General features: G+C 35.8%; 1 protein-coding gene across 2 annotated transcripts in view; it reads left to right on the forward strand.

Moving 5' to 3' along the window:
* The window catches only part of mtmr14 (myotubularin related protein 14), a 67,191-nt gene extending 40,135 nt beyond the window's left edge, over window positions 1–27,056 (forward strand). Inside the window, exons 16-19 of one of the 2 annotated variants that reach the window (XM_028823957.2) lie at window positions 371–509; window positions 7,664–7,843; window positions 17,903–18,061; window positions 22,918–27,056. In XM_028823957.2, the coding sequence (XP_028679790.1) occupies window positions 371–509; window positions 7,664–7,843; window positions 17,903–18,061; window positions 22,918–23,098 (659 nt within the window). In that variant the 3' untranslated portion in view covers window positions 23,099–27,056. The remainder of the gene's footprint in view (window positions 1–370; window positions 510–7,663; window positions 7,844–17,902; window positions 18,062–22,917) is intronic. The other variant, XM_028823959.2, reaches the window with a different exon arrangement.
* Window positions 27,057–27,818: the final 762 nt, after the last annotated feature.

A 27,818-nucleotide genomic window follows, 5' to 3' on the forward strand; every position in this document is an offset into this window, starting at 1 on the left:
GAGAAAAGCGCTATATAAATGTAATGAATTATTATTATTATTATTATTATTATTAAGATTCAGTTATATGGCAGTGTAGTATGAAAAATATGAACATGAATCAAACAGCTTCTGACATTTATTTATTTAGGAGGAAAACTCTTAAAATTTCCATGCTTCTTATTTACTTGGTAAAAAACAATTAAGTATATGTAGAAAATGAAGAAAAAAATACCCCTGGAAACTAAGAATTCCTTTAATTATGAACTAGATCATTTGATATGAACTTTTGCTTATTTTTATGGTTATATATATTCTCACACTATGATCAGTTGGTTTTTCTTCAAAATATTTTTTAATACAAAGTTTGCATATTCCATTGTTTCTTTAGAGAGAAGAGACAGGGGTAGCACAACCAGCCTCAGCAGTGACTTTTCATTGATTACAGAGGATTCTCCAGCTGGTGCAGCCAATTTCAGTTATGAAGGAGTGGAGCTGACGTCCGCTGGAGGGCAGACGCAGGCAGCCTGGTAAGAAGTATCAATAAGCTGCTATACTGTGTGCATTTTTAAATTGAATTGAATTAGGAAAATGAAGTAACAGAATTTAAAAAAATGCTTCTTCATTCACTTTAGTTTTTAGTACATTTAAAACATTAAATCATATTGTAATAAATTATGGCTCATCACATTTTTAAAATGCACTCACATAAAATCACGTATTGATTATATAGTTTTGAACGGGAGGCGGGGGCGCAGTTTTAATATGTAAAGTTAACTAAAGTAATGTAATTTAAGATGCGTTTCAAGAATACCACCAAGCCCTTTATGTAACTTGGAGTGCTTTTACTAACATGAGTTTAGCTAGCAACATAAGCAGCCTTTTTCTAGAACATTTAAATATTTATCTTTTTTACTAAGGTAATCAGCTAATGCAGTTTTTTGAATTATACCTGCAGGTGTATCCCTAGCTGATCAAGCAATATGAGAATGCAAATTTAGAAAGTGGGTGTATATCTTATGTATTGCTACAGTTTCAATATTTACATAAAGCAGACATATGGAGCTGATTTGGGTCTTGCTCTCCATCTAGCATAATGTGTGATGAATAAGCAGTTAGAATTTCCAGTTGTAACATTAATGAATGATATCAGAGCTCACCTCTGCAGTGGGTGCAGTTAACCTTAGTTTTATCCGGAGAAGTACATTTAAAGTGGATTCTTTTATTCTAATACTTTACTGAGTATTTGTATATATAATAAGTCCTTCACTCACAGAATTAAGATTGACTTGAGTTTGGAAAAATAGCAGAAATGTTTGGGACTAAGCTTAACTCAACTAAATGAATTAAAGTTAATGACAAACAAAAATGTAACTAGTTATTGAGTGGATTGTAATGGTGCAATGGTCTTTTAAGTGGGCCTGAGGGTTAGGGAAGTGTCTCCCAAGTATGTTTTACTGATTATTGTGGACAAAATGTGATATGTGCTGTGAGATAGAGGTGCTAACCAGTGCAACACTCTGCTACCCTGAGTTATAATGAATAGAATTAAATGTCAGATTAGTAGTACTAGGGTGTTGTACCATGTTAGCCATTATAAATGTAGAGAAAAGCCAAGCAAAATGACACCTTTTATTGGCTAACTAAAAAGATTACAATATGCAAGCTTTCGAGGCAACTCAGGCCCCTTCTTCAGGCAAGATGTATTGTAATCACATCTTGCCTGAAGAAGGGACCTGAGTTGCCTCAAAAGCTTGCATATTGTAATCTTTTTAGTTAGCCAATAAAAGGTGTCATTTTGCTTGGCTTTTCTCTACATGTCAGATTAGTAAAATTTATTGCAAACAGTGGGAAGAGGAGCAGGAAACATGAATTCACTGATGTTTGGCTCCCACAGATTTAATAGCAGGGACTCACTTCTCTTGTACCAAAAAGTACTTTTTTTTTTTTTTCTCCCCTCTGACACATTTGCTCACTCACCATGGCTGATGCCAAATAAGTGCAACAGTAAGGCACATGAGGCACGAGAGTTCTTCATTACTTCCTATTTGCATCAGCTGCAACACCCTATGGGTAATACTGTTAAATGGGTATGCCTGACATCCTGCCCATAACCTTATAAAGACAATACCTTTCAGAAATGAATATGCTGACCATTTTCTAGTTGCCTTCTGTATGTGCATTTTGGTTTTAAATATATTTGCTAATTTTTTGTACACCAGTTCTTGTTAACACTAGAATTCCTGAAGCCTACAAAAACTCGTAATCCCGGCCCACTTTAAATCCCTTCACACCTCTCCATCAGTGTCTTTTGTTTTGTAAATGCGTAGATTAGCACACGCAACCTGCTGTCCCATCCCCCGCCTTGATGGAGCTCAATTCTCCCAGCTCAAGCCAAGGCTCCTTATCTGCTTGTGAGGTTCCTGGAGTTGTATAGGGTAAATAATACAGTATATCATTATTTGGAATACATGCATTTCATGTGTGTTCTGTGTCTACAAAGATCTGGGTAATTGTAGGATAAAAGGAAATGTGAGAAATACAAGAAATTCTGAACACATACCTAAAGCATAAACTTTTTCCATGTTATACTAATAATGACGAGAAGTGTATAATGTGTGAAGACTTTAGTCCAAATATCAAATAAACACGTGCACTTTTATTCAAGAATATAACCAAAGGAAAAAAAAAAAGCATTTGATTTACATGTGGCTGTTAATGAGTTCAAGATCAAGCTCAAATGTCAGTCAACAGGGAGTTTACATGTATTCTTGAATGGTGCAGAGGTAAGAACTACTGCCTTTATTACCTGAAGATCCTGGGTGCTCCTCGTTTTGAGTAGTGAGCTGCTATTATTATTATTATTATTTCTACAATATGACAAAAACATACATTTGATTTGAGTCTGTAACACCCGGTGTAAATTTTGGCTATTTATAAAAGTTAGCGCTTGTTTTTTTTATTATTCAGTTTTATTTTCTTAGTGACATTCAGGTGGTACAACAAACTTGCCTCTCCCTCTCTGAGTTGATGGCATTTATCTTGATTCTTTTCGCAAGAGCAGCGCTGTGGCTGATACCTGCTCAGAACTGTTTGTTGTACCGGCAATCAAAGATATGATGTCCCGTGATCGCTATCAGACTGGACAAAGGCAGGACCATAGCAACAGACAGCTTCTTCACAGTGCTTTCGCCGGCTAATAGACTACCCTGCACCACAATGCAACTCTGCTTGGCACCATAAGTAAAATGAGATTTCCACCTGCAACTAAAGTCACTTCAGTATGCAAGCAATTTGCCATGCTAGTGTTTAGATCTGACAGTGCCGTGCCAACGGTTTATGCGCCCATAAAGAAGCAGCCTTTTATTTCAGTCTGTGATAGCAAGGGTGTGTAAGGTTTTGTAGTAAATTCCACAAAGCATACTGTGAGGACTTTGAACAAAATTTTTTTTCAAGGTTGACCAAGCAGGTGCATTTTTAACCTTCTGCTTCCTTATAAATTCTCAACATTTATATATGTTCAGCCCAGTAGTAAAACAGAAAAGTAGGTAGTGCCATGCCACCCACTGCTTTAGTTCTTCGTAGTGTGGCATTTTATGTTTCAAAGAAATGATGGTACAAATGTATCTGTTAAAAAAAAAAAAAAGGGATTCTATGTGTATTATATATGTATGTATTTATGTATGTGTATGTATAAAATATACAGTCATACCTCACTTAATGAATACTTGTGAGCTAAGCTCCTTAATAATGAAGTCAGTAAAAAAAATCACACTGTGGCTCATTCGCATGTTCAAGTACTTGTTCCCCAGAGCACGGTGTTAGTCATTGTGCAACTTACAGTGCCTACACAGAATAGTCATTTCTTATTATGTATGTGATATAGATTACAAAGTTATTATATTTGAGTGTTGAGGTATTTCACGCATATTATAATTTAAATATTTTAATAAAGGAATAAATATGTCTCTAGTGTTTCACAAAAAATACAAGCAATATATTTATAAACTAAAATACAGATTATAAAGAAGACTTAGAAAAGAATGCCATTATTAGAATCATGGAGTTAGTTCTTGACCATGACTTGATTTGGTGCAGAGCATGGAATAGGCAGCATGAATAGAGAGCCCTTTACTGGAAGCAGCAGGTGCGTTGCTTATGCAAAAAATATATTAGACTGGATTTGTGGCTACCAGCACCCATTAATTAAAGATTCTAGCTTGGATGAACTCATGGAATCGGGGAAAGTGAGTACAGATGGTGTTTCCTCTGCTGGGAACAGTCAGCAGCATGAATATGCAATTACTGGGCAAGGCAAATGAGGACGCATGTAGCCATTTTGGACTGTGGCCGTAGAAGGAAATGATATACTGAGCAAGGAAAAAATTACAAGGCCCACTTTGTCACAAATACCCATATTCCTTCTTAGATACAGTGCATCTACTGTACCTTTGGTAACAAGTTTCTTGTAGCAATCTAAATTCCAGGAACACATCTACTTTGAATGAGGCATTACTGTGCAAGTACAAGTGCAGCGATATAATAAGGGAGCACTATCTGTATTTTTTGTTTATCTATGTTGATAACATTTTTGCTAAGATCTTAGCATCATTTATTGCTCAGTAATGAAATTGGTCTATAGAATGATCACTCAGAAATGTCCCTAGTCCTTTGTTTTTCTCTGTTTTACTTTTTTTTCCGTAAGGGCGAGAAGTACCTTACTATTACACATTTCAGCCTTCCTTATGTTTTTAATTCATAGGAATCCAGAGCTTTAGAGACATCTGTAGAGAGGAGATCATGTTGTGGAGAGTATTTAAAAAAAAAATACACTGCAAATATAATTTTCCAATAACACTCTATTTTTTCTACTTTATATACAAAGTAGAAAACTTTGTCAAAAGGAACCTGCCCTACTTTCCAAATCTTCTGTTCTTCTATGTCCTTGAAATCATACTAGTTAGTAGTGAGACATATATTTTCAGACCTATTAACTTTTTTCAAGGTGCATAACCATCATCTTCATCAATTATGGGAATGAGACCTTTCAATTAAGATCTCATTTGAGGAGTTAAGTTCACCCATTTAAAATTAATTATTCTGTGTTAATCATGATGCAGTGCACCAGAGAAATGTACATGACACACACACCAACTGTATCTTATTTGGAGGTGAATGAGTAGAATCAGATTTTGCTTTGTTTTCTCATTTACCTTATCTCATTTATGTCTTAATGTCAAAAAACTACTTTAGAAAATACATAATTTTTTTTTTGGTAGGAAATATTTGAAAAAAAAATGTGTAAACTATTACTTTATTTTAAAATAAAACATTATTTTTATCATCAGTATGTAATTTAAAGGATAACTTTGGTATTTTTCAAGTCAGTTATTTCTTCACAGTCATAGGATATAGTAATTTACCCCATTGAATCATTTCTAAAGTGAAACTTATTAAAAATACAGTAGAGTGTAATCAGTTCAGTTCTAATATATTATTATTTGTACAAATTATAATAGGTAGAATTTAGCTTGGCAAATGTGGGGGTTGTCATAACTTCACCTCCAACTCTCACTGTGAGAAGGTGAGCAAGAAATGTATTCTTACCTCAGTGAAATATTATTTTCAGTTAACTATTGTTGTCAGAAGCTTGCCTCAAACATATGGAAGGTCTGGTACTTCAAAGCAGACATATTCAATAAGCTTTAAGACTTTTTTCCACATTGGAACACGGTTACCCATCAGCTTCATTATAAACTGCAAGACCAAACTACAGTGATCCCTCCTCGATCGTGGGGGTTGCATTCCAGAACCCCCCGTGAAAGGTGAAAAATCTGCGAAGTAAAAACCATATGTTTATATAGTTATTTTTATATTGTCACGCTTGGGTCACAGATTTGCACAGAAATACAGGAGGTTGTAGAGACAGGAACTTTATTCAAACACTGCTGTAACGGCCGACCTCTTACCTGGCCGACAGCTACACCTCCAAGACCTGTGGCCTGGATAAACTACTGAGCTGAATCTAAATAACAAGCCGTACCTCTTAACAAATGAAAATTTTCTCCACAATCGATGGTTTAGTCAAGCACACCAAAAACAGATATGTAAAAATAGGTGATTAATTATATCAAATGAAACAATAACAAGAAAAATAGCAAAATAAATAAATATATATCCCTCCACCAAAGCAACAACGTGACAACACCATATATATAATATATATATATATATAATATATCTATATATATATAATATATATATATATATATATATATATATATATATATATAATATATATATATATATATATATATATATATACATACATACACAATAAACCCTCCCTTGCCCTTGTAACATATAACAGACAACACGAATAACAAAAATGAATGACATACGGAAATGAAGGGTCATGAACTTGAGTCCGAGGTAACAATTGTCCTGAATGCAAATGACTGGTTAACCGATATGTGGAGCGTTTGTATTTCCCGGAACAAAATGGAACAGCCTCACCATGAATCCTCGGCGTGTGGTGGATGATGAAGTCTGACCCCGGGGTCTCTCGTGATGAGGGTATTGGAGTGTCCGGCGGAATGAAAAACAAACTGGATGCAAATGCGCGATTTGGAATACAGCAGGTAAAGATGGTTCGTGGTCGTGAAAATGATAGTCTCCTTCTCTCTCCTTTTCCCTCCTGATTGTTTATATAGTCCTGTGCCGGATGTAATAGAGTATTATACACAGGTGTCTTCCATAATTAAGGGTCTGTGGTCTCCCTCCATCATCCGCCCCCCCTTTTATTTACGGGGATGACATTCGCTGATGCACACATTACACAGCAAACGGGATGATGGAAACAAAACGCACACAATACTAACCTTGACAACACTATTACTATGTTGCCCAGCTACACTGCAAACAGACATTTGTCTCTTTTTCAAAAGTTTAAAATGCTCCATGACAAGACAGAGATGACAGTTCCGTCTCACAATTAAAAGAATGCAAACATATCACGTCAGGAGCAGAGAATGTCAGAGAGAGAGAGAGAGAAAAAAAAAGCAAACAATCAAAAATCAATAGGTGCTGTTCGGGCTTTTAAGCCCTTATAAACTCTCCCATACTCTTATAAACATTTCCTGCACAGCTCTACAGCATAAACCCTTTATATTCTCTTAGATATTAAGTAAGAGTCGTTTAAATTATGTAAACACACTGTTTATATACTAAGCCCAAACATGCATATCGTATATCATTGAGGAGTTTTATTTAATACGTAATACGTGCTCTGATTGGTTAGCTTCTCAGCCATCCGCCAATAACGTCCCTTGTATGAAATCAACTGGGCAAACCAACTGAGGAAGCATGTACCAGAAATTAAAAGACCCATTGTCCGCAGAAATCTGTGAACCAGGGAAAATCCGCGATATATATTTAGATATGCTTAGATATAAAATCCGCGATAGAGTGAAGCCGCGAAAGTCGAAGCGCGATATAGTGAGGGATTACTGTAGTTTTTTTTTTTTAACTTATAAAATATGCTTTTCTTTAGAATGCAGTTTCATGTAGCAAATTAATATATACCTTGATTGTGAAGAAATAACTTTGATGTGAAAAATACTGAATTTATCCTTTTATATTGATTCCAACTTGATTCCATGTTGTTTGTCAATATTCTTATTAGGAGGAAAGGAAGGACGTCATCCCCACAAACTTTGCTGCTTAACAAGCCTCATCAGCCTGAAGAACGTCTCTTTCATCTTGGCTTGTCTGAAGGGAAATCTTCAAGCTCCTCTTCCTCCAACCAATCAGAAAACAGCTTCATGCGGGCAGGAAGTAGTCCTTTGGCTGTTCCAGGACGAAGGTGAATAATTTATTCTGTTTTAACAAGTGCTTAAAATGGTTTTAGTTTTTGTCTGGCAAATAAATAGTCATGGGTGCTATTTTTGTAGAGGTGTTTGATTATCAAGTTTACTATATTTTTATGTGTATGTTGTGAATCTAAATAAAATCTTTATTAATGAGAACAGAGAAGCAGTTATAGTTATACATTCTAAACCATTAATCAAGTATGATTAATACAAATACAGAGTTTTAGACAAATCTGTGCAACAACAAAAAAAATCTTTTTTTTTTTTTTTTTTTTAACTTGTTACATGCACATGTCTGTGGAATTTACATGTATAATTTGCAGACATCTTGTAAACATGTGTACATGAATGTATATCAGACTCTGATTGGTTGCTGCCCTGAAACAATAATACATGGAACATACATACGCAATCATGTTGCTACAGAACTTCAGCATCTTCCGATCTGATGCATCAAGTTCCTTTCACCTGCATTCAAGAGTATCTGGCTGTGCTTTGTGACTGACCACGCAAGATTGTGTGGCATTATAGCACCTCCCATACATATTAAAGGGATCAATGAAAGGCATAAGACGCCAGCGTCTGAGTGGGTAGCTACTATTACTACCTGGCATATGCAATAATATGATTACTGTTACAATGCATAGTACAGGTTATATGAAAAATTGAGGATTTAGCCATTTACCTTACCAACAAAGCCAGTCACCACTTGCAGCACCATCACATCTGCCAGAGCTACTGCTTCTCAAAATAAATGATCACCAGTTGACCCTGGCCACCAAGCCATGTGGCATGTGTATTAAAGGAATGTAACACCTTAGGCTAACACAGGTAGTTTCATTATTGCTTGGTGCCCATTATCACAATGTGAGTGTAGTAAACTGGTCTGATTACATTTGGAGTACTGGATACTGCTGCGCATTGCCTTTTTATGTTGGCATAAATGAGTTATGTATGTTACACCCATACCATACAAAAACTGGATGTAGCACCTCGGTGTTGGTTGACTGCTTTTAGCACAGCAAACAAGATGAAGTGAAGCTTGGCTGAGATATCCCTGCCCAGTTAGCAAACTCCCTTAGAAGTGACAACAAGTAGCCTATATAAAGAAATGAAAAGCCAAAAAGTTCCTCAGTGCAAAAACACAGTGTTGACCCTCTTAAAGGGAGTAAAATACTGTCTAATAATTATCACTTTTGAGGTGTCATATGTTAGGAATATCAATTTACATTCTAACAACCGCTTGGTGTATGAATTATCATTTGGCTGGTTTTGGCTGCATTTTCTTTCATTCTTGATCAAGGGTGTTATCATTTCCCAGTTTCTCTGAAATGTTGCGTCCGGATGGGTCAGAGTTGCTGTAAATATACGCAAGCAAATTCTCCCGTCACGTTTGCTTTCATAAATCCTGATGTTTGTGCATACTGTATGCAATTTTTATAAATTTCACCTTTCAGATGTAAAATAATAAAATGGTTTGTTTCATATATAGTGATCTTAAATGTAATTTCATAATTCTGTTTAATTATTCTGGGCTTACTGTTCAGTATGATGTGAAGCAGCTTAAGTCTGGACTTTAATGTACAGTAATCCCTCCTCCATCGCGGGGGTTGCGTTCCAGAGCCACCTGCGAAATAAGAAAATCCGCGAAGTAGAAACCATATGTTTATATGGTTATTTTTATATTGTCATGCTTGGGTCACAGATTTGCGCAGAAACACAGGAGGTTGTAGAGAGACAGGAACGTTATTCAAACACTGCAAACAAACATTTGTCTCTTTTTCAAAAGTTTAAACTGTGCTCCATGACAAGACAGAGATGACAGTTCTGTCTCACAATTAAAAAAATGCAAACATATCTTCCTCTTCAAAGGAAACAGAGAGGAAAGCAAACAAATCAATAGGGCTGTTTGGCTTTTAAGAATGCGAAGCACCGCCGGTACAAAGCTGTTGAAGGCGGCAGCTCACACCCCCTCCGTCAGGAGCAGGGAGAGAGAGAGAGAGACAGAGAAAAACAAAGTCAAAAATCAATACGTGCCCTTTGAGCTTTTAAGTATGCGAAGCACCGTGCAGCATGTCGCTTCACGAAGCAGCTGCACACAGAAGGTAGCAACGTGAAGATAATCTTTCAGCATTTTTAGACGAGCGTCCCTATCGTCTAGGTGTGCGAACAGCCCCCCTGCTCACACCCCCTACGTCAGGATCAGAGAAAGTCAGCGCAAGAGAGGGAGAGAGAAAGTAAGTTGGGTAGCTTCTCAGCCATCTGCCAATAGCGTCCCTTGTATGAAATCAACTGGGCAAACCAACTGAGGAAGCATGTACCAGAAATTAAAAGACCCATTGTCCTCAGAAATCCGCGAACCAGCAAAAAATCCGCGATATATATTTAAATACGCTTACATATAAAATCCGTGATAGAGTGAAGCCGCAAAGTGCGATATAGCGAGGGATCACTGTAGTGTTCCTAAGTGACTCCACAGCACCATTTCAAGGATTCAGTCTCTCCCCGTTTCTCAATTTAACTAATTTCTTAGTTTCAAAAACATGTGGATTGCATCAGAATTAAGTAAAATAAAACAAATTGGTTTAAATTAAAATTAACCTTTACATTTTAAGCGTGTCTGTCCAATAACGTAACAAATATATGCGTGAATACAATTGCCAATAGTTGCATTTATTAATTCTACCAATCAGCTCTGTCTATCATTAGATGCAGTGAGGGAATGCGGATGAGCTGAGCCTTTTCAGTTTAAGCAAAAGCAGATTAAGAGGTGACATGATTGAAGTGTTTAAAATAATCAAGGAAATTAGTCCAGTGGATCAAGACTGTTAACTTTAAAATGAGTTAACAAGAACATGGTGACAACAGTTGGAAACTTCTTAAGGGTAACTTTTACACAAATATTGGAGGTTTTACTTCTCATGGAAAACCAAAGACACATGGAATAAGTTGCCAAGTAGTGTGGTAGACAGTAGGACTTTAAGGTCTATTAAAACTAGACAAAGTTATTTTGGAAGAATGAAGTGGCTAGGACAGGTGACATTTGTTGGGCTAAATAGGCCTGTTGTTGTCTTGATTTTTGTAACTTCAGTAAGCAAGTTTCTGATCCCTCTTTCCACTTCTTAGATATCATTTAAAATGGAAGCAGGAATTTCAGCTACTGAACCTACTTAGGGCATTTGTATGGCTTCTTATAAGATAAAACTTACTTACATTCTTCCATCCATCCATTATCCAACCCACTATATATCCGAACTACAGGGTCATGGGGGGTCTGCCAAGGCCAATCCCAGCCAACACAGGGCGCAAGGCAGAAAACAAACCCTGGGCAGGGCGCCAGCCCACCGCAGTACTTACATTCATGTTATTGCATAATTTTAAGGACAAACCGTAACAGTCTTTTATCACAGGTGTTGCCTTCCAAATGCTGTGGTAATACTTGATATTTTGTAGTTGTCTTGGTGTTTTGTAAGATGTAATAAAAACATCATTAACTAAATACTTCTGTCACTGCTTGGGGTTTGAATACTGTCCCAGGTACTATCTTGATGGAGTCTGCACATTCTCTCTGTGCCTGCATGTGGTTTTTCTATAGGCTTGCTGGTAGCCTTCCTACATACATGGTTAATCAAACTAATTGGTGACTTACTAATTGTAATTAGAATGAGGGTTCAGTAATGGATGAATGTATGGATGTTTTTCAGGACCGATGGCTTCCTCTTTATCCATCTTCCTATGCATTTTTATGTTGATGCACCATCTTCCTATGCATTTTTATGTTGATGCACAATAGTATACTACTGCTTTGTCCAAGTGGTAATGTTCTTTCTCATTGTGTATAAAGCCACTAAAAATAAAAAATTAAAAAATTAGCACAGAGTACATATTTTGGACAAGTAATCCTTTGTTTGGTTGTCAGACCTTCAGTTCTAATTTGCAAGCTTCAGTATGGTTAGGTGTAGGGTATTCTGTACCTCAGGTTAGTCCTGTTGTATTTTTGAGTTATAATTGCAATATTTGAGGGCATTGCTAAAACATCATGTCTTGATTTAATTACAGTTTATTAGACAGAGCAATAGCTGTCATCAATCTAAAAATGTATTTAATTAACATGATGTGAAGTGTGAACCTTTTATAAAGTTGAGCTTTCATTTTTTAAAATTTAGTACAAGTGATCTCTTCAGTTTTCATTTACCTGACTGCATTAGAATTTGGCAGTAACTTTTGTGTTAGTGTCTTCCATATCCCCCTCCTAGTCCCAAGTCTGCTTTAAATAACAAAGTATTAGACAGTTAAATTGGAAATATGAGGAGCTACACAGATGGTAAGATGTTTAATATGCGTTATACATCTTGACTTTCTTAAATATCTGGTAAAACGATCCATTCCAAGTATTGTTGAATATTTTTTTTTTCTTCTGTTTTTGTCAGTTTCCCATTTTATGTTTAGTTGAAATTTGGCTCACTACTCCAATAATGGCAGTTAGTGTCACAGTGGTAGGCATGGTATGGGAAGTTAATTAGCAAATCCTTGTGCCTTCTGCCTATACAGATTTTACTTTTATACTTGGAAAAGAGTGAAACAGTTCTTAAAACACCATATTAATAACATGCACAAAGCCCATCCATCTATTTCTTGAGCCCTCTTTTTCTATAGTATTAGAAGAATATAGCTTTTCCTGGGATCATGACACTCAAATAAGAAGAGCTACTGCCATACCCAGAGACAACCTTTTGGAATATAAAAACAAAGACAACAGAACCGCATCCCGCTTCTTGAAGCACTTCGAAAAATTATAAAAGAACTTCAGCCAGTGCTAAACAATGACCAAACACTGAAAAATGTATTTCCTGAACCTCCCCTCCTGGTATACAGACAACCACCAAACCTTCAGCAACTAATTGTCCGAAGCTCCCTAAGTGTACCAACAGAAAATGGCACATCTCTCTGCCTACAGAAAAGATGTAAAACGTGTGCCCACATTTATAATGCAGACCGTATAGTTATACCACACTGCTGACTAGAACATCACATAAGGATAATTTTCCTGCAGATCATCTAATGTGGTCTACCTAATTCTCTGCATTGAAATGTCCTAACACTGCACTCTATGTGGGAGAAACTGGACAAACACTCTGCCAGAGAATGAATTTACACAGGTTCCACAGTACTAGGGTGTTGTACCATGTTAGCCATTATGAATGTAGTGAAAAATCAAGCAAAATGACACCTTTTATTGGCTAACTAAAAAGATTACAATATGCAAGCTTTTGAGGCAACTCAGGCCCCTTCTTAAGGCAAGATGTACATCATTACATCTTCATTACATTGTTTACATCTTGCCTGATGAAGGGGCCTGAGTTGCCTCAAAAGCTTGCATATTGTAATCTTTTTAGTTAGCCAATAAAAGGTGTCATTTTGCTTGATTTTTCACTACATTCATAATGGCTAACATGGTACAACACCCTAGTACTACCTGGGATCATGGAAAGCAAGGCAGAAGCCAAATTTGGACAAAGGAACAGCCTATAGTTGGACACAGGCAATATGCACGTTTACTCAAAATATGCTAGTTTAGCTAGTAGTACTTGTTTAGAATTTAAGAAAACAGCAGGCTGCCCACAGGAACAAACACACAGATACAAGGAGAACTACAGATCTTTTAAGATAACTTGACAGACATTTGATCCTAGGGCCCTTGAGCTGTGAGTCAGTAGTGGTAAACACTGCACCATTACACCATCTTATGTGCAACATCCATCCAATTTCTTAACCTGCTTCATTTTATACAGTGTCAAGAGGAGCCGGAGCCTGTAGGATACCTAGAGGGATATCCTCTGGTGTGGATAGCTGAGATGCTGACTTTTAAAATGAAGTTTTCCACTTAACTGGTTGCATGTACAGGTGTATGAGACGACCCAGAATCTCTAACTCAGTCCCTAGTGTCAAGTAAAGATGTGTTAAATTGATAGGACTATCACATTGTCCCCTTCATGTCCTGCACATTGAAATTTTGCTTAACTGGACCACTGTGGCACCATTGTGTTGGGACTTTTTTCAGTGATTCTCTTCAACTGAACCTACCTCTCTGTAGTTTACAAGTATCCTTTATTTGTTTAGTCACTTTGCATATTTGACTGTTTGATATCATTGCCCCTGCCATTTGAAATGAAAGAGATAAACATTTTACTAATAGTTACCTTCTCAAGGTTCTATTTAGTTGCAAAAAGATTTTTTTTTTTTTGTTTATAGTTCTGAAAACCTTGGAGGGAGTTCAGTTAAAGATAACTGTCTTTTGTTATAAATTAGTGTCATGGCAATTGTTTCTGGTGGTGAAAGATAAGCTGACAACTTCAGTTTTATGATTTGTGTCTGGCATAACTGAATGCTAACCAGAAAGTAGCAGTATCAGCTTCCTCTTCAGAAACAAATTTGTACTATGATTTTTTTTAATAACACTGCAGTTATTATTTTAGAGGTTTTTCACAATATATCTTTTAACTCAGGAGTCCATTTTATATTTACACTGTGCTTGGCTTGTCTTCACTGTGGATTTTCACAAGAACATTGTATGTTCATGATTATGCTTTACAAATGGCAAGAAGATGAGATTTTGTCATACATAACTTAAAATAGGAACTATTTTAGAGCTTACAGTTACTCCATTCAGCTTGTCACAGATTCCTATCATTTAAAGATCCAATTGATTGACTTATTAAAAGTACTGCCTCTCACTTAATTTTAAAATATAAAGAAAAAATTGATTAACTAGCATAGTTATTTTTAAAGTATGAAAACAATTATAATCCCTGAAAGTTTATAAAAATGCTTTGATTAATAATCACAGGCAACTTCAACAACAAAAAAAACAATTCCCTGTATCAGTGTGTCTCAAGTTCATTTTTTATGTTTATTTTTAAGAAAGGCTGCTACTCTGTTTGGCATTTGAACAAGACTCTTAACCTGAAAAATTCTCCAGGAGAGCTCTCTGACCCCCTAGTGGTCATGAATAAAGACAGTTTCCTCTTGGGGATTAATAAAGTACAATCATCCCTCACCTATCGCGGGGGTTACGTTCCAGAACCCCCCCCCGTAAAAGGTGAAAATCTGCGAAGTAGAAACCATATGTTTATATGGTTATTTTTATATATTTTAAGCTCTTATAAACTCCCCCACACTCTTATAAACATTTCCTGCACAGTTATACAGCGTAAACCCTTTGTGTTCTCTTAGATATTAGGTAAGATTCGTTGAAATTATGTATGTAAACACACTGTTTATATACAGTAAAACCTAAATATTATAGATATCGAGCGTCTCCGATATCACATATGTTACATGTTATGTTACAGTCATTACGATAGACAGGCCACAAGCAATAAATACGTACAATGCAAGAAAAATTGTATACAGTAAAATATGTGTACAGTGACACTAAACGTACGTACATGTACTAAGTACTGTACGTAGAAAATGAATTATGGTTACTCACCAACAATGACACGACGACTTGTCCGATAACGATGAGTTTAATTTTACTGCACAATAAAGGAGAGCGTTACAGCTCTTCTAAAGGAGCCTCTTCAGGCGACTGTGTAGCACTGCCGTTGTTCTTCTTCCGGCAGTCTTCAATCCAAATCCCTAAAGCAGATTCCATCCGGACTACCGCCTTATTACATCCACTTACAACTCGTTTTGCGCCCTGGTTAAAGGACACTGACGCTGTAGATCTTATATTCTTTTCCTCCTTTTTAAATAAAAAGAATCGTGGACTCAATTGATGCCGTAATGGCGTCCTACAGCGGTGTAGCTGTTCCCTTCCTTCAACATGTCCAAACCTTTTACCTTTTCGGCAATCATTAGCATCTTCCGTTGGCGCTTGGGCATGGCCCCTGAAGCAGGAGCAGATCGTTTTGGAGCCATAACAAAGGGCTTGACTATGCACAAAGATAAACACAAAAGAGCACAAAAGTTAACTCTTTACACAGTGTAACACGTTGATGCTGAATGAGCGAGACGAGACTTCCTGGTTAATGCAGCGGAATCGAATTCGGCGCTCTGTCGCTGAGCCAATCAGCACACCGGAACTTAACTGCGGCTCTGATTGGGTAGCTTCTCAGCAATCCGCCAGTAGCGTCCCTTGTATGAAATCAACTGGGCAAACCAATTGAGGAAGCATGTACCGGAAGTAAAAAGACCCATTGTTCAAGCAACAACAACAACATTTATTTATATAGCACATTTTTATACAAAAAGTAGCTCAAAGTGCTTTACATAATGAAAAAAAGAAAAATAAAAGACAAAATAAGAAATTAAAATAAGACAACATTAGTTAACATAGAAAGGAGTAAGGTCCGATGGCCAGGGTGGACAGAAAAAACAAAAAAAAACTCCAGAAGGCTGGAGAAAAAAATAAAATCTGTAGGGGTTCCAGGCCACGAGACCGCCCAGTCCCCTCTGGGCATTCTACCTAACATAAATGAAATAGTCCTCTTTGTAGTTCGGGTTTTCACGGAGTCACTTGATGCTGATGGTCATACAGACTTCTGGCTTTTAATCCATCCATCATTGTTGGATCATCATGGTGCTTTGGGTAGATGGTGGTGGCGCACGCCACCACCAACAGGACACCGGAAAAGGAAACAGAAGAGAGAGTAGGGGTTAGTACAGATTTTGAATGAATAGTTATTATAATGAATTGGATATACAGAGTATCAGGATTAAATTACAGTGAAGTTATGAGAAGGCCATGTTAAAATAATGTGTTTTCAGTAGTTTTTTAAAGTGCTCCACTGTATTAGCCTGGCAAATTCCTACTGGCAGGCTATTCCAGATTTTAGGTGCATAACAGCAGAAGGCCGCCTCACCACTTCTTTTAAGTTTTGCTCTTGGAAGCAGAAACCCACGAAACAGCGAAAAATCCGCGTTATATATTTAGATATGCTTACATATAAAATCTGCGATAGAGTGAAGCCGCAAAAGTCGAAGTGCAATATAGCGAGGGATTACTGTATATCAAAATAATAATAAAAAAAAAATTATCCCTATGCTTCCAAGATACCTTCCAGACAACAGGTAGATCTAAGTGTATACAGCACTAGATAAATATAATTACAGTATCTGTTTTTGAAAGAAATTTTTTTTTCTTTTCAACCTAGTTGCAGTTTTTAACATGTGTTTTTGGTTGTCTAGTTTAAAGTTTTATGAAACCTCTGTGATTGAAAAATAGATTGAAAACTTAATTTAAGGAATCCTGTATTTGCTTAATGCCAAGTTCAAACAGTAGCACTCACAGCTCTGAGAGATTGGCACCGAGTCTAAGGAAAAAAGCTACCTTGTAAGTAGATTACATCTTTAAATGTTAGGTTGGCTTTGTACTTCATTATATTCTATTGGTTTGAAACATTGACACAATGGATAGCACTGTTTTCTCACTGTTATGGGTATTTGTGTGGAGTTTCACGTTTTACCTTTTCTCTATGTACTGCAGTTGTCTTCTCACATCAAAAAACACACACATTAGGTTAGTTGTTGACTTTTATTGAACTAGCATGAATGAGTGTGTTCTGTCCAGAGCTGGTTCCTATTTTGTGCCTTAAACTGGATTAGGTGGGTTCAAAGATGGATTGATGGAATCATTTGGGTGCATATTTTATTAGTGAAGATTAGTAGTTCATATAAGGAATGTTTTCTTTGCACACATTGCTGTTTCTTCCAGAATCAAACAATGAATACAGTAGCTACCGTGATGCTCTCTACTTCTTGTTGGAGCATAGTTCATTACATTATTTTTAATTAATTTTTGGAGCTTTTGTATTCTTTAATAATGGTCTTATGTGATTTAAGAAATCTGCTGATTGCTTTTCTTTTTTGCTTCAGTTGTGGGGAAAATGCACATTTGGAAAATGGGTCTTAGTTAGTTTTACTTCACTCTTCTGTATTTGAGGTAGAAATGTTTTTTTTTTTGTTTTCCCCTCACTCAGTTAAATGTTAACTGTTGCCGTTGTGGCTGCGGTTACATCCCCTATGTCTGCTCTCTCTTTGTACTGCAGATCCGCCACTGAATACGCCCGCTCTGGTTCTTCGGTCTCCACTGATTATGGCAGCTGGCAGATTGTTTCAAGCTGTGGCAGCATTCATGACCAGGGCATCCTGACTACTGAGTCACCTTTTCCCTTCAGCTTTCAGGATGAGGGAACCAACGGCAGGATGTAAGTTTGTCCACTGGGAAGCTTTGGATCAAAAAAGAATTGTGTTCTTACTATCTGAGCCAAAACCAGTGAAACTGCTCAAATTGAGCAAGTTCAGGTTAGAAAATCTAAATGTTTAATATAAAATGTATCATTTTATTTAATTGTACCTTTATGGGTATTGAATTGCTTGCAGTAAAGACACAATACATTTTGTAGTATAGGGTTGGAAAGTAATAGCTGAGAGCATCATAAAGTGTATTCATTGTACAGTGTAATAGTGATCGAAGCAAAATAACAAATGCTAAATTCCAATATGAAGTTAGTTTTTTATTTTAGATGTTCTTTGCATGCAGTTATGCGATAAACAGATATGTTTTGCCTTATTTGGGGAGACTGAATTTTGTTTACAAGACGAACTAAAACTTTTAGAAGTACATTTCCATGCAGTTTGCTTTTGATGGAAAATTGTTTTAAGTCTGTTTTCATGTGTTATGCGAATTTTTGTAGTTATCATTTGTGACATTGTGCTTTTCCAGTTCCTTCTGCCTACATGCATTTCTGGTTGGAGAAATATAGAGAAATGTAAGGCCACTGTTGTTTAGCTGTGTAATCTGCAGAAAAAGTCATTTTTCTTTCTATAAAGATAAAAATCGAAGGAAAGAAATTAAGCAGTGATCACTTTACTTCAGGTTCAACACAGCGGTCTAATGCTTTTTTGGCTGAACTGATTATTTTCTTTTCATGTTGTGTATTAAAATGAGATGAGAGATCAGCTTATGGCAGCTTATAGAATCATGTGTACATGGAAACTCATATCTCCCACAGTACATGAACACAGTCTTAAGGTTTATTAACAACTTTGATATGTTCAGTATACTGGTGAAGCAGTGCACAAGTTGTACAGTGTACTTACAAATTCCATATCAGTTATTATTTTGTGTTGTCATTGAGTTTCAGAAACCAACTGGAAGATTTACCTGTGCAATTAGCCCTTTTCAAACTTCTTCTGGGAGGAGTCATTGACAGATACAGTTAGGTCCATAAATATTTGGACAGAGACAACTTTTTTCTAATTTTGGTTCTGTACATTACCACAATGAATTTTAAATGAAACAACTCAGATGCAGTTGAAGTGCAGACTTTCAGCTTTAATTCAGTGGGGTGAACAAAACGATTGCATAAAAATGTGAGGCAACTAAAGCATTTTTTGAACACAATCCCTTCATTTCAGGGGCTCAAAAGTAATTGGACAAATTAAATAACTGAAAATAAAATGTTCATTTCTAATACTTGGTTGAAAACCCTTTGCTGGCAATGACAGCCTGAAGTCTTGAACTCATGGACATCACCAGATGCTGGGTTTCCTCCTTTTTAATGCTCTGCCAGGCCTTTACTGCAGCAGCTTTCAGTTGTTGTTTGTTTGTGGGCCTTTCTGTCTGAAGTTTAGTCTTCAACAAGTGAAATGCATGCACAATTAGGTCAGTTAGGTGACTTACTTGGCCATTCAAGCATTTTCCACTACTTTGCTTTAATAAACTCCTGGGTTGCTTTGGCTGTATGTTTTGGGTCATTGTCCATCAGTATCATGAAATGCCGCCCAATCAATTGGACTGCATTTAGCTGGATTTGAGCAGACAGTATGTCTCTGAACACCTCAGAATTCATTCGGCTACTTCTGTCCTGTGTCACATCATCAATAAACACTAGTGTCCCAGTGCCACTGGCAGCCATGCATGCCCAAGCCATCACATTGCCTCCACCATGTTTTACAGATGATGTGGTATGCTTTGGATAATGCGCTGTTCCGCGCCTTCTCCATACTTTTTTCTTGCCATCATTCTGGTAGAGGTTGATCTTGGTTTCACCTGTCCAAAGAAGACTTTTCCAGAACTGTGCTGGCTTTTTTAGACGTTCTTTAGCAAAGTTAAATCTAGCCTTTCTATTCTTGAGGCTTATGAGTGGCTTGCACCTTGCAGTGCACCCTCTGTATTTACTTTCATGCAGTCTTCTCTTTATGGTAGACTTGGATATTGATACTCCTACCCCCTGGAGAGTGTTGTTCACTTGGTTGGCTGTTGTGAAGGGGTTTCTCTTCACCATGGAAATGATTCTGCGATCATCCACCACTGTTGTCTTCTGTGGACGTCCAGGTCTTTTAGCGTTGCTGAGTTCACCAGTGCTTGCTTTCTTTCTCAGGATGTACCAAACTGTAGATTTTACCACTCGTAATATTGTAGCAATTTCTCGGATGGGTTTTTTCTGTTTTTGCAGCTTAAGGATGGCTTCTTTCACCTGCATGGAGAGCTCCTTTGACCACATGTTGTCTGTTCACAGCAAAATCTTCCACATGCAAGCACCACACCTCAAATCAACTCCAGGCCTTTTATCTGCTTAATTGATAATGACATAACGATAGACTTGCCCACACCTGCCCATGAAATAGCCTTTGAGTCAATTGTCCAATTACTTTTGAGCCCCTGAAATGAAGGGATTGTGTTCAAAAAATGCTTTAGTTGCCTCACATTTGTATGCAATCGTTTTGTTCACCCCACTGAATTAAAGCTGAAAGTCTGCACTTCAACTGCATCTGAGTTGTTTCATTTAAAATTCATTGTGGTAATGTACAGAACCAAAATTAGAAAAAAGTTGTCTCTGTCCAAATATTTATGGACCTAACTGTAAATGGTCTTCCGGTTATTTTTAACAATGATAGAATCATGAAAGGAAAGCTTTTATAGTGTTCCTCTGTGTTCAAATTCTAAACAAAACCATCCTTAGTTTTAGCATCTGTCCCACTGATGAAACATAGTGAAGAAAATGGATCCAAGTAACCCAAGGTGATCACATTTTTTGTTTGCCATGCAAGTACTTCTGTTTGTAGCTGACACTTTAAATCTGATAAGTACATGAAGTTTACGCTCTGCCTTAGTATTGATTCTGTGCAGAGTCCTTAACTGAAACAACTTTGGTGTCACACTGAAGCGGGAAGCGGCTTTTGAAAGTACAAATGCTTGTCTTGATGTTGTGTAGGTCCCTTTTCAAAGGACCACGAGTATGCAGTGGTACCTGCTCCTGGTCAATATATAAACTTGATGTAACTGCATATGATTAAATTATTTTTTTCTTAATAACAATTTGAACCATAAATTTAAAAGCTGAATGTCAGGAACTTAACGTACAACAAACAAGAAAAAGCTTTTTAAGATGATGCAAAGATAAATGATTGCAAAATAAGAATTTTTTAAATGTAATTATTTTATAAAATTACCACTTGATATTATCCTGCTTGTTCTATTTTACAATATACGGACATCTGTCGTAATGGAGCAAGCTAATGATAAATATGAAAAAGCATGCTACCTGTTACCTGAAACTCTTAGCATATTGGCATTAAAAAGTTAACAAACATAGCTTTGTAATTATGAAGGAATTCCTCCATGAAAACGTTAAAGTGCTTGTCCAGCTTTGATGTTTTCGCTGTGTAGTGCTTTTCAAGAAAACTTACATTGCAAAAAATGATTATTAGAAGTGGAAGTAGAGACGTATAATAAACAAGCTCCATTGCTGGCAAACTAACAGAAAGGAGATTCATCTGTTCAAGCATCACATCTGAATTTTGTGAAAAGGGCTAATTAGAAGTAAAATGATTTAGCTAAAAAAAAAAAGTGTTTGGAGTCTGAACATGGATAGGCTCCACTAATACTTGTTTGATACTTTTGCAGCTGTATTCTTACTACCTTAATGTTCTGTTTAGATCATAAAATAGTGTTGGCAAAAGCAAGGCAAAATAATAAAGGGTACCAGGTCTTTAATTTTCTTTCATTCTTGGCGTGTGCTTTTTTGAATATGTTGCATTATAAACAAAAACTTAGTTACACACTCGCACGATTTACAGGTTGCACTTTCTGCTTGATCACGTAGTTACAATGAATCCACTTCTCAAACAGTGCGGAAATCTGGCATTCAGAAAGTGCACTTTCTGTCATTATCAAAAGCAGTAAATTGGGAAAATATTATGTACAACATTTTTGACACTTAATATTACTCATTGTGTTTCTTTTTCAGTTGCAGGAAGCAACAACAAACTAATGTCTTAATACCTCTGTCTTATGTACAACAAACTATTGCAAACAGCTTTAAACCATGTTGGAGTTTTGCTTGCAATGTCAAGAGTAGGGAAAAGGATCAAGTATGGTTTTTATATTCAGGGAAAAATACACTTCTTGAAATGCATTGTTTTATAGTATTACTGTTATATATTGGTATATACATTGAGTGTTTTTTTTTATTTAAGTAATTAAAAACAGATTAATATCAGAGGTTTCACTTTTTCTGCTTCCTGTTTACTGTTTTTAGCCCATAGATGCATTTTGTTTATGTCTCCCTTCCCTAGTATACTCTTGCATTCAGCAGTGCAATGTTGGCAGATGGTGTACTCTACATTTTAAGCTCATAGTTTAAACCCTTTACTGAGGAGTAAAACACAACAGATGTTGGTTTTACAGAAGCCGCACTCTCATGTTCAGCCATGTTTACAAACCAGCTTTGAAATCAGTTAAACTGCCAAAGAGTGTCATCATAATACTTTGCAGCCCGTCTCCCTTTAGCTTTATTTCTACTAGTACTACTACTAGTCATTTAGTTTTGTTTTAGACGCTTCACTCTAGTCCTAAATTGTGGTAGAAAATTGAATACATAAAGTTATGCTAGAAAGTCACGACCATTAATTTTTTTCCTGCTTCAGAACTTAAATTTGTTTAATATTTATTTGTACCTTTACAAAAACTTACTGTTTTTTTTTTTTTTAATAAAATTATTATAGGAGGTATCTAATTTTCTGTCTCTATTAATGTATCTTCCATCTTGTGCATTAGGTGTCCCCCAGTTCCGGAGCGTCAGGCACGTCTGGAAGCTGTTCGAGAGGTATTTCTTGCTGCTTATAGTGCAACAGTAGGGCTGAAATCTGCATCTCCTAGCTCTTCTGGAGCCATAACTGGACTTCTAGAACAGTTTGCACGAGGAGTGGGACTTCGTGGAACCAACATGATTGTTTGATAAAGAGTAAAATACACAAGACTATCCATACCTGCACAAAATGTGCCAACCAGGGCTTCCATCATTAGCAGGTGGCTGCCCTTTTCAGATGTATACAAGCAGAATAGGCAGTAATTGAGCAAATTTCATGTGTGTTTTAATTTATTAATTATATTTTGGGTCTAGATGTAAAAAAGGATGCCTTGTTTTATAACCCTTTATAAAAATGATGATAATACAGACTTGTTTTTTGTATATAATGTAAACAATTGTTCTATCATATCCCATTTTCCAGTTGGTGCTGATGACTGCAAATACTTCTGTCCTTCAGGACAACAAATATCATTTATTGGATTTCAAGTAATTGTCTTGTCTCTTCTTCCTTGGCTTAACCAATAAGCCTTTTTAAAACCGTTCTTTGCAGCTCAGAAAACTGTTCATTTACATCTTGGCAAAGTACAAAATTTACCAGCCAGTTTATAGCCATAGGGATTTTTATCACACAACAGTTAAGGTTTTCTTCTTATTTTTTAAACTTTTGTTTGGAGGCACTGCCAGAAAATTTATGATCATTTGTAAAGTTAATTACATCAAACAAGTCATTTATTTTAGTGTAAAAAGAAATAAATTCTACATTTACAAATGTGAAGTAGAACTACTCACAGATTGTAAAGTTTATCTATTTTACTTTCGAATGCAGTTTATGATGATTCAAGCAAAAACAAAAAAAAAGTTAATTCCACACCTTCACTAAGTACTTTTTTATTTATGTTTATTGTGTACAGCCATATTAATACTTGTTTGTGAAAGAGCCTAATTTGTTTTTCCAGTCATCAAATCAATTTGGCTTGTAATTAATAATTTTATTAACATACTTTTAAAAATTAAGTTATCATTAAATGCCATCATGTCATTAGTGATCAATGTTGTGCTTATTAAGGAATATAATTATTAAAAATGAAGCAATTGTTTAAGTGACCCCTTGCTATCACATTGTTTCTTCTCCCAATACTTAAACTATTATTATTATTATTATTATGTTCTATGTTTTCAACATAGAAGGACTACTGATAGCATGATGGTATAAATGTTTTTATATGAAAAAAGTTATTTTTGTTGTACCTTTAGAATCTAGTAATTTTTGCAGATATTTTTGCAATGGTTTAGAATTGTAATTTACATTTAATTTTTCTGAATTATCATTTTAAATCAAGCAATTTGGAACTGACTGAAAGATGGTTAAGTACATGAAAGTAATCGTGTCCATTGATCCAAGAAGGAATGACTAGTCTGACACCCCTTCACACTGAATGCAATTCAAAAACAAATACCAAATTAAGTAAAACAGTGAAATTGTATATTTTTGTATTGTATAGTGGATTATTTTACCTTAACATTTTGTCCTCATTTTTTAATATGTGAAAATCTCAATCTGCTTGTTAAAGGCTTTTCACTAGTATGATATATGAATGTATCTTACAAACTAAATTTGGTGTTTGAAATGGTCTTTTGCACAGTGACTGTGTGTCAAGGTTCTCCACTGATCTGCAAATTTCTGGGTGAGATTGGAATTTGATATGTTTGTTTTGATGGCCATTAATCCTATGAAAGAACAAGTTATTAAAATTTTTTAATCTGGCAGTTAGACAGTTGTCTTGTAGGGAGTCATTGTTCTCATTGGTGCTCATTTGTTTATTACACTATTAAATCTGAAGGCTAAATCTTTCCAGTTAATACTTGAATCAATAATTTAGAGATCATTTAAATAAATTCTAATAAGTATAAGTTGAAACAGAGTTGATTGAATTAATGCATCAATGTTCTTTGCACTTAGTTATAAAATCCTATTCAGTGGCTCTATAGGGTTCTCTTTAAATAAGTAAATGAAAATGAAAATATTCCCAGTGATTGTGCCACTAGAATGGAAAGTATGTTACAGTAAACCTGGTGGTTCATTCAAAATGTACCAACTTTAATATGAAGAATTATGAAAATGATTTATATGTTGTTTCACTATGCTTTGCCTTTTATATATATATATATATATATATATATATATATATATATATAAATCATTTGTGTAAACTGTTCTTTCTCTGCTGTTTGAAACTTTATTTAAAGTAAGGCACTGGTGCTACTATTGAAAAGTTTTATGACTAAAATTTATTATCCAATATTATTTGTGCTATTAATTTGTTACATTCTTTGCCCCCCTTGATGAAGTGAATGCCTTCATTTTTTCAGGATTTTTACAAGTCCTTATAAGAGCTTTGAATGTGAAAAGTTGAGGATTAGTTTGACATAATTTAATTTTATTGTTGAATGGCATTTGTCAAAATATCTTGTGTATTCCAGTGTTTTACCCACTGATTATATTGCCAAGGTCAATTTTTAAAATATTGAGAAAGCAGCTAAATAAAAATGTCCGCTTTATTTTCCTGGAATATTTGACCCCAAGTGCATATGCTTTTTTTTTTTTTTTTGGCTTATAATTTTTAGGTTATTCCCAGAAGATCTTACTTTATGGTTTAAATTCAAAGTGCATGCAGTGTTTCTGCTTGGCTGCAAGTCAAGTATTCCCCAGGATAGTGGGTACATATTGAAAATCTCACTTAAAAGGCAGTTCCCCATGTCAGGACTCCTTTTAACAGCCATCAGTCCTCTCCAGACCTCCCCCAGATCCCATTCTTGAGTACAGTTAAATTACTTATTGAGACTTGTGTTAACATTTGAGTTGTTTAATGCATTTTAATGAGTTTAAAATCAAGTGACTTTGTGTAATTTAAAGGTACTTGAATTATTTATGTGTTCACTGTAGTACCCATGCATTTGAAAGGTTGGATGTTCACGTGTAACTTGCATCATTGTTGCAAAACAAGTACCTGAGCCCAAAGTAGTTTTGTTTGTGTTTGACTGTATTTTTCTTTTTATTCCTTATATGCCTTACTTAAATTATCAAATGACTTTTTTGGTTTAAGCACCCTTGTAAAATGATTTTAATATTTTTGAATATGCTGTATTTTAAACAATTCAGAGAGAAACAATTGGAGGCCTCCTGTCTTGTGGCAATGTGTCTAAGTATTTGTGTATCCATAAAAAAACAATCTTGCAGGTTTTATTGTCCTTTTCGGATCCTGTTGCCTGGCACTTGTAATATTATGAAATGTATAGGCTAGTGCTTCCATCTGCCTTGTTTTTCATGAAAGCCTGCCTCTATTGTACTCGTTACTGTGGTAACGCCAAAGACTATGCAGCAGTATTGAACCTGATTCACCATTGACCTTATTATTTTATACATGTATCTTCTGCTGTACCTTAAGTTTCAAATTTGTCTTTTAAAATGTTGCCACGTGTACGGTGCAAGAGATTTATTTATCTAGTAATACTGGGCCAGATCATAGCTCTCAGGAATCTTGCTGATGAAAGATGTTACTAGATGAACTATGCTTTTTCTGGCAGAAACTAATTACATACCAACATAATTGCTATCCAAGTATTACTTTAATTTTACCTCATTTATAGATTTTCGGTATTTGGCAGCTGCTCACACACAACCTTTTGTGTCCGTCTTAAGTAACAGCTCCAGAATGTAACCGACTGACTGGTACACAGGTAGCTGCTGTCGTTTTGCTTTTGTTTTTCCTCTCAAGCACTTAGAACTGTGCTCATTTATCAACCTCCAGTAGCTTTACTGTATATCATCAACTGTATATATTGTTCAAGAATTTTTGTTGTAATAAATCTGGGGTGGGATAGCTTTATGTACATTTGGGATGGTAACCATAGATTTTATTTTTTCAGGGTTTCCTTTTTTTTTTATTGAAGTTAATACTGTGGTGCACTTACAGTTATGGTTCTTTTTAAAAACATTTCTGTATGTGAAGAAAGTAACACATTTTTTGTTACAGTATTGTCAGGGAATGTTAAAGGGTGAAGATTATGAAAATTCATATAAAGTGAAATAAAAGTCAAAAACATGTTTTTACTTCTCTTGGTCATTTGTGTAAGTTAATGCCCCTTAAAAGACAACAGTAATTATAAGAGAAATTAAGTGTTGTTAAACAATAGCCTTGCAAAATGTAATGTAAATAGATTTATGCAGTTGTTAGTGCTGCAACCTCACAGATCTTGAGTCTTGGGTTCAAATCTTGGAAACTCCTGCCTCTATTTTGCACTTTCTTCCTATGTCTATGTGGATTTTCATTCAGTTTTATTTTAGTTTCCCTACCATCTTTTACACTAGGCAAAACTGAAGAGATGTTTGAGTATCTGTGCAATTGTGCGCTTCACCGTAATGGTGTCCCATCTACTGCAGTCCACTACATTCACTTACTAGATAAGCAGGTTGAAAAATGGATAGATCTTTAACATCTAGCTGTTTTCTGAAGCCACCTTCTCAATTAAAGTCTCAAAAGTTTTGAACTTGCTTTACCAAATGTAACCTAAGACACTTCATCAGAAGGAACAAATGTCTGTCACATAGCACACACCTGAGCTTGTGCCTGTTCCAAAAAGCGTGATTAGTGGACAGTCACATTTATGTCCTCACGGATTACAAATTCTATCTTAATCTGTTCCTGGAATACCTGTTTAGCTAAATCCAGGTCTTTGAGAATGAAATGAGCCTGATTTCCATGAATCTCAGCTGAAGCTGGACATACACTCTATGAGTTTGATACTATATTAAGACTGACTTGTAGTTGCCAACTAATTTTTGGCCTGAATTTTAGCATCATTGACC

Source organism: Erpetoichthys calabaricus, chromosome 18 (genome assembly GCF_900747795.2).
Source record: "Erpetoichthys calabaricus chromosome 18, fErpCal1.3, whole genome shotgun sequence".
NCBI classification, from domain to species: domain Eukaryota; kingdom Metazoa; phylum Chordata; class Cladistia; order Polypteriformes; family Polypteridae; genus Erpetoichthys; species Erpetoichthys calabaricus.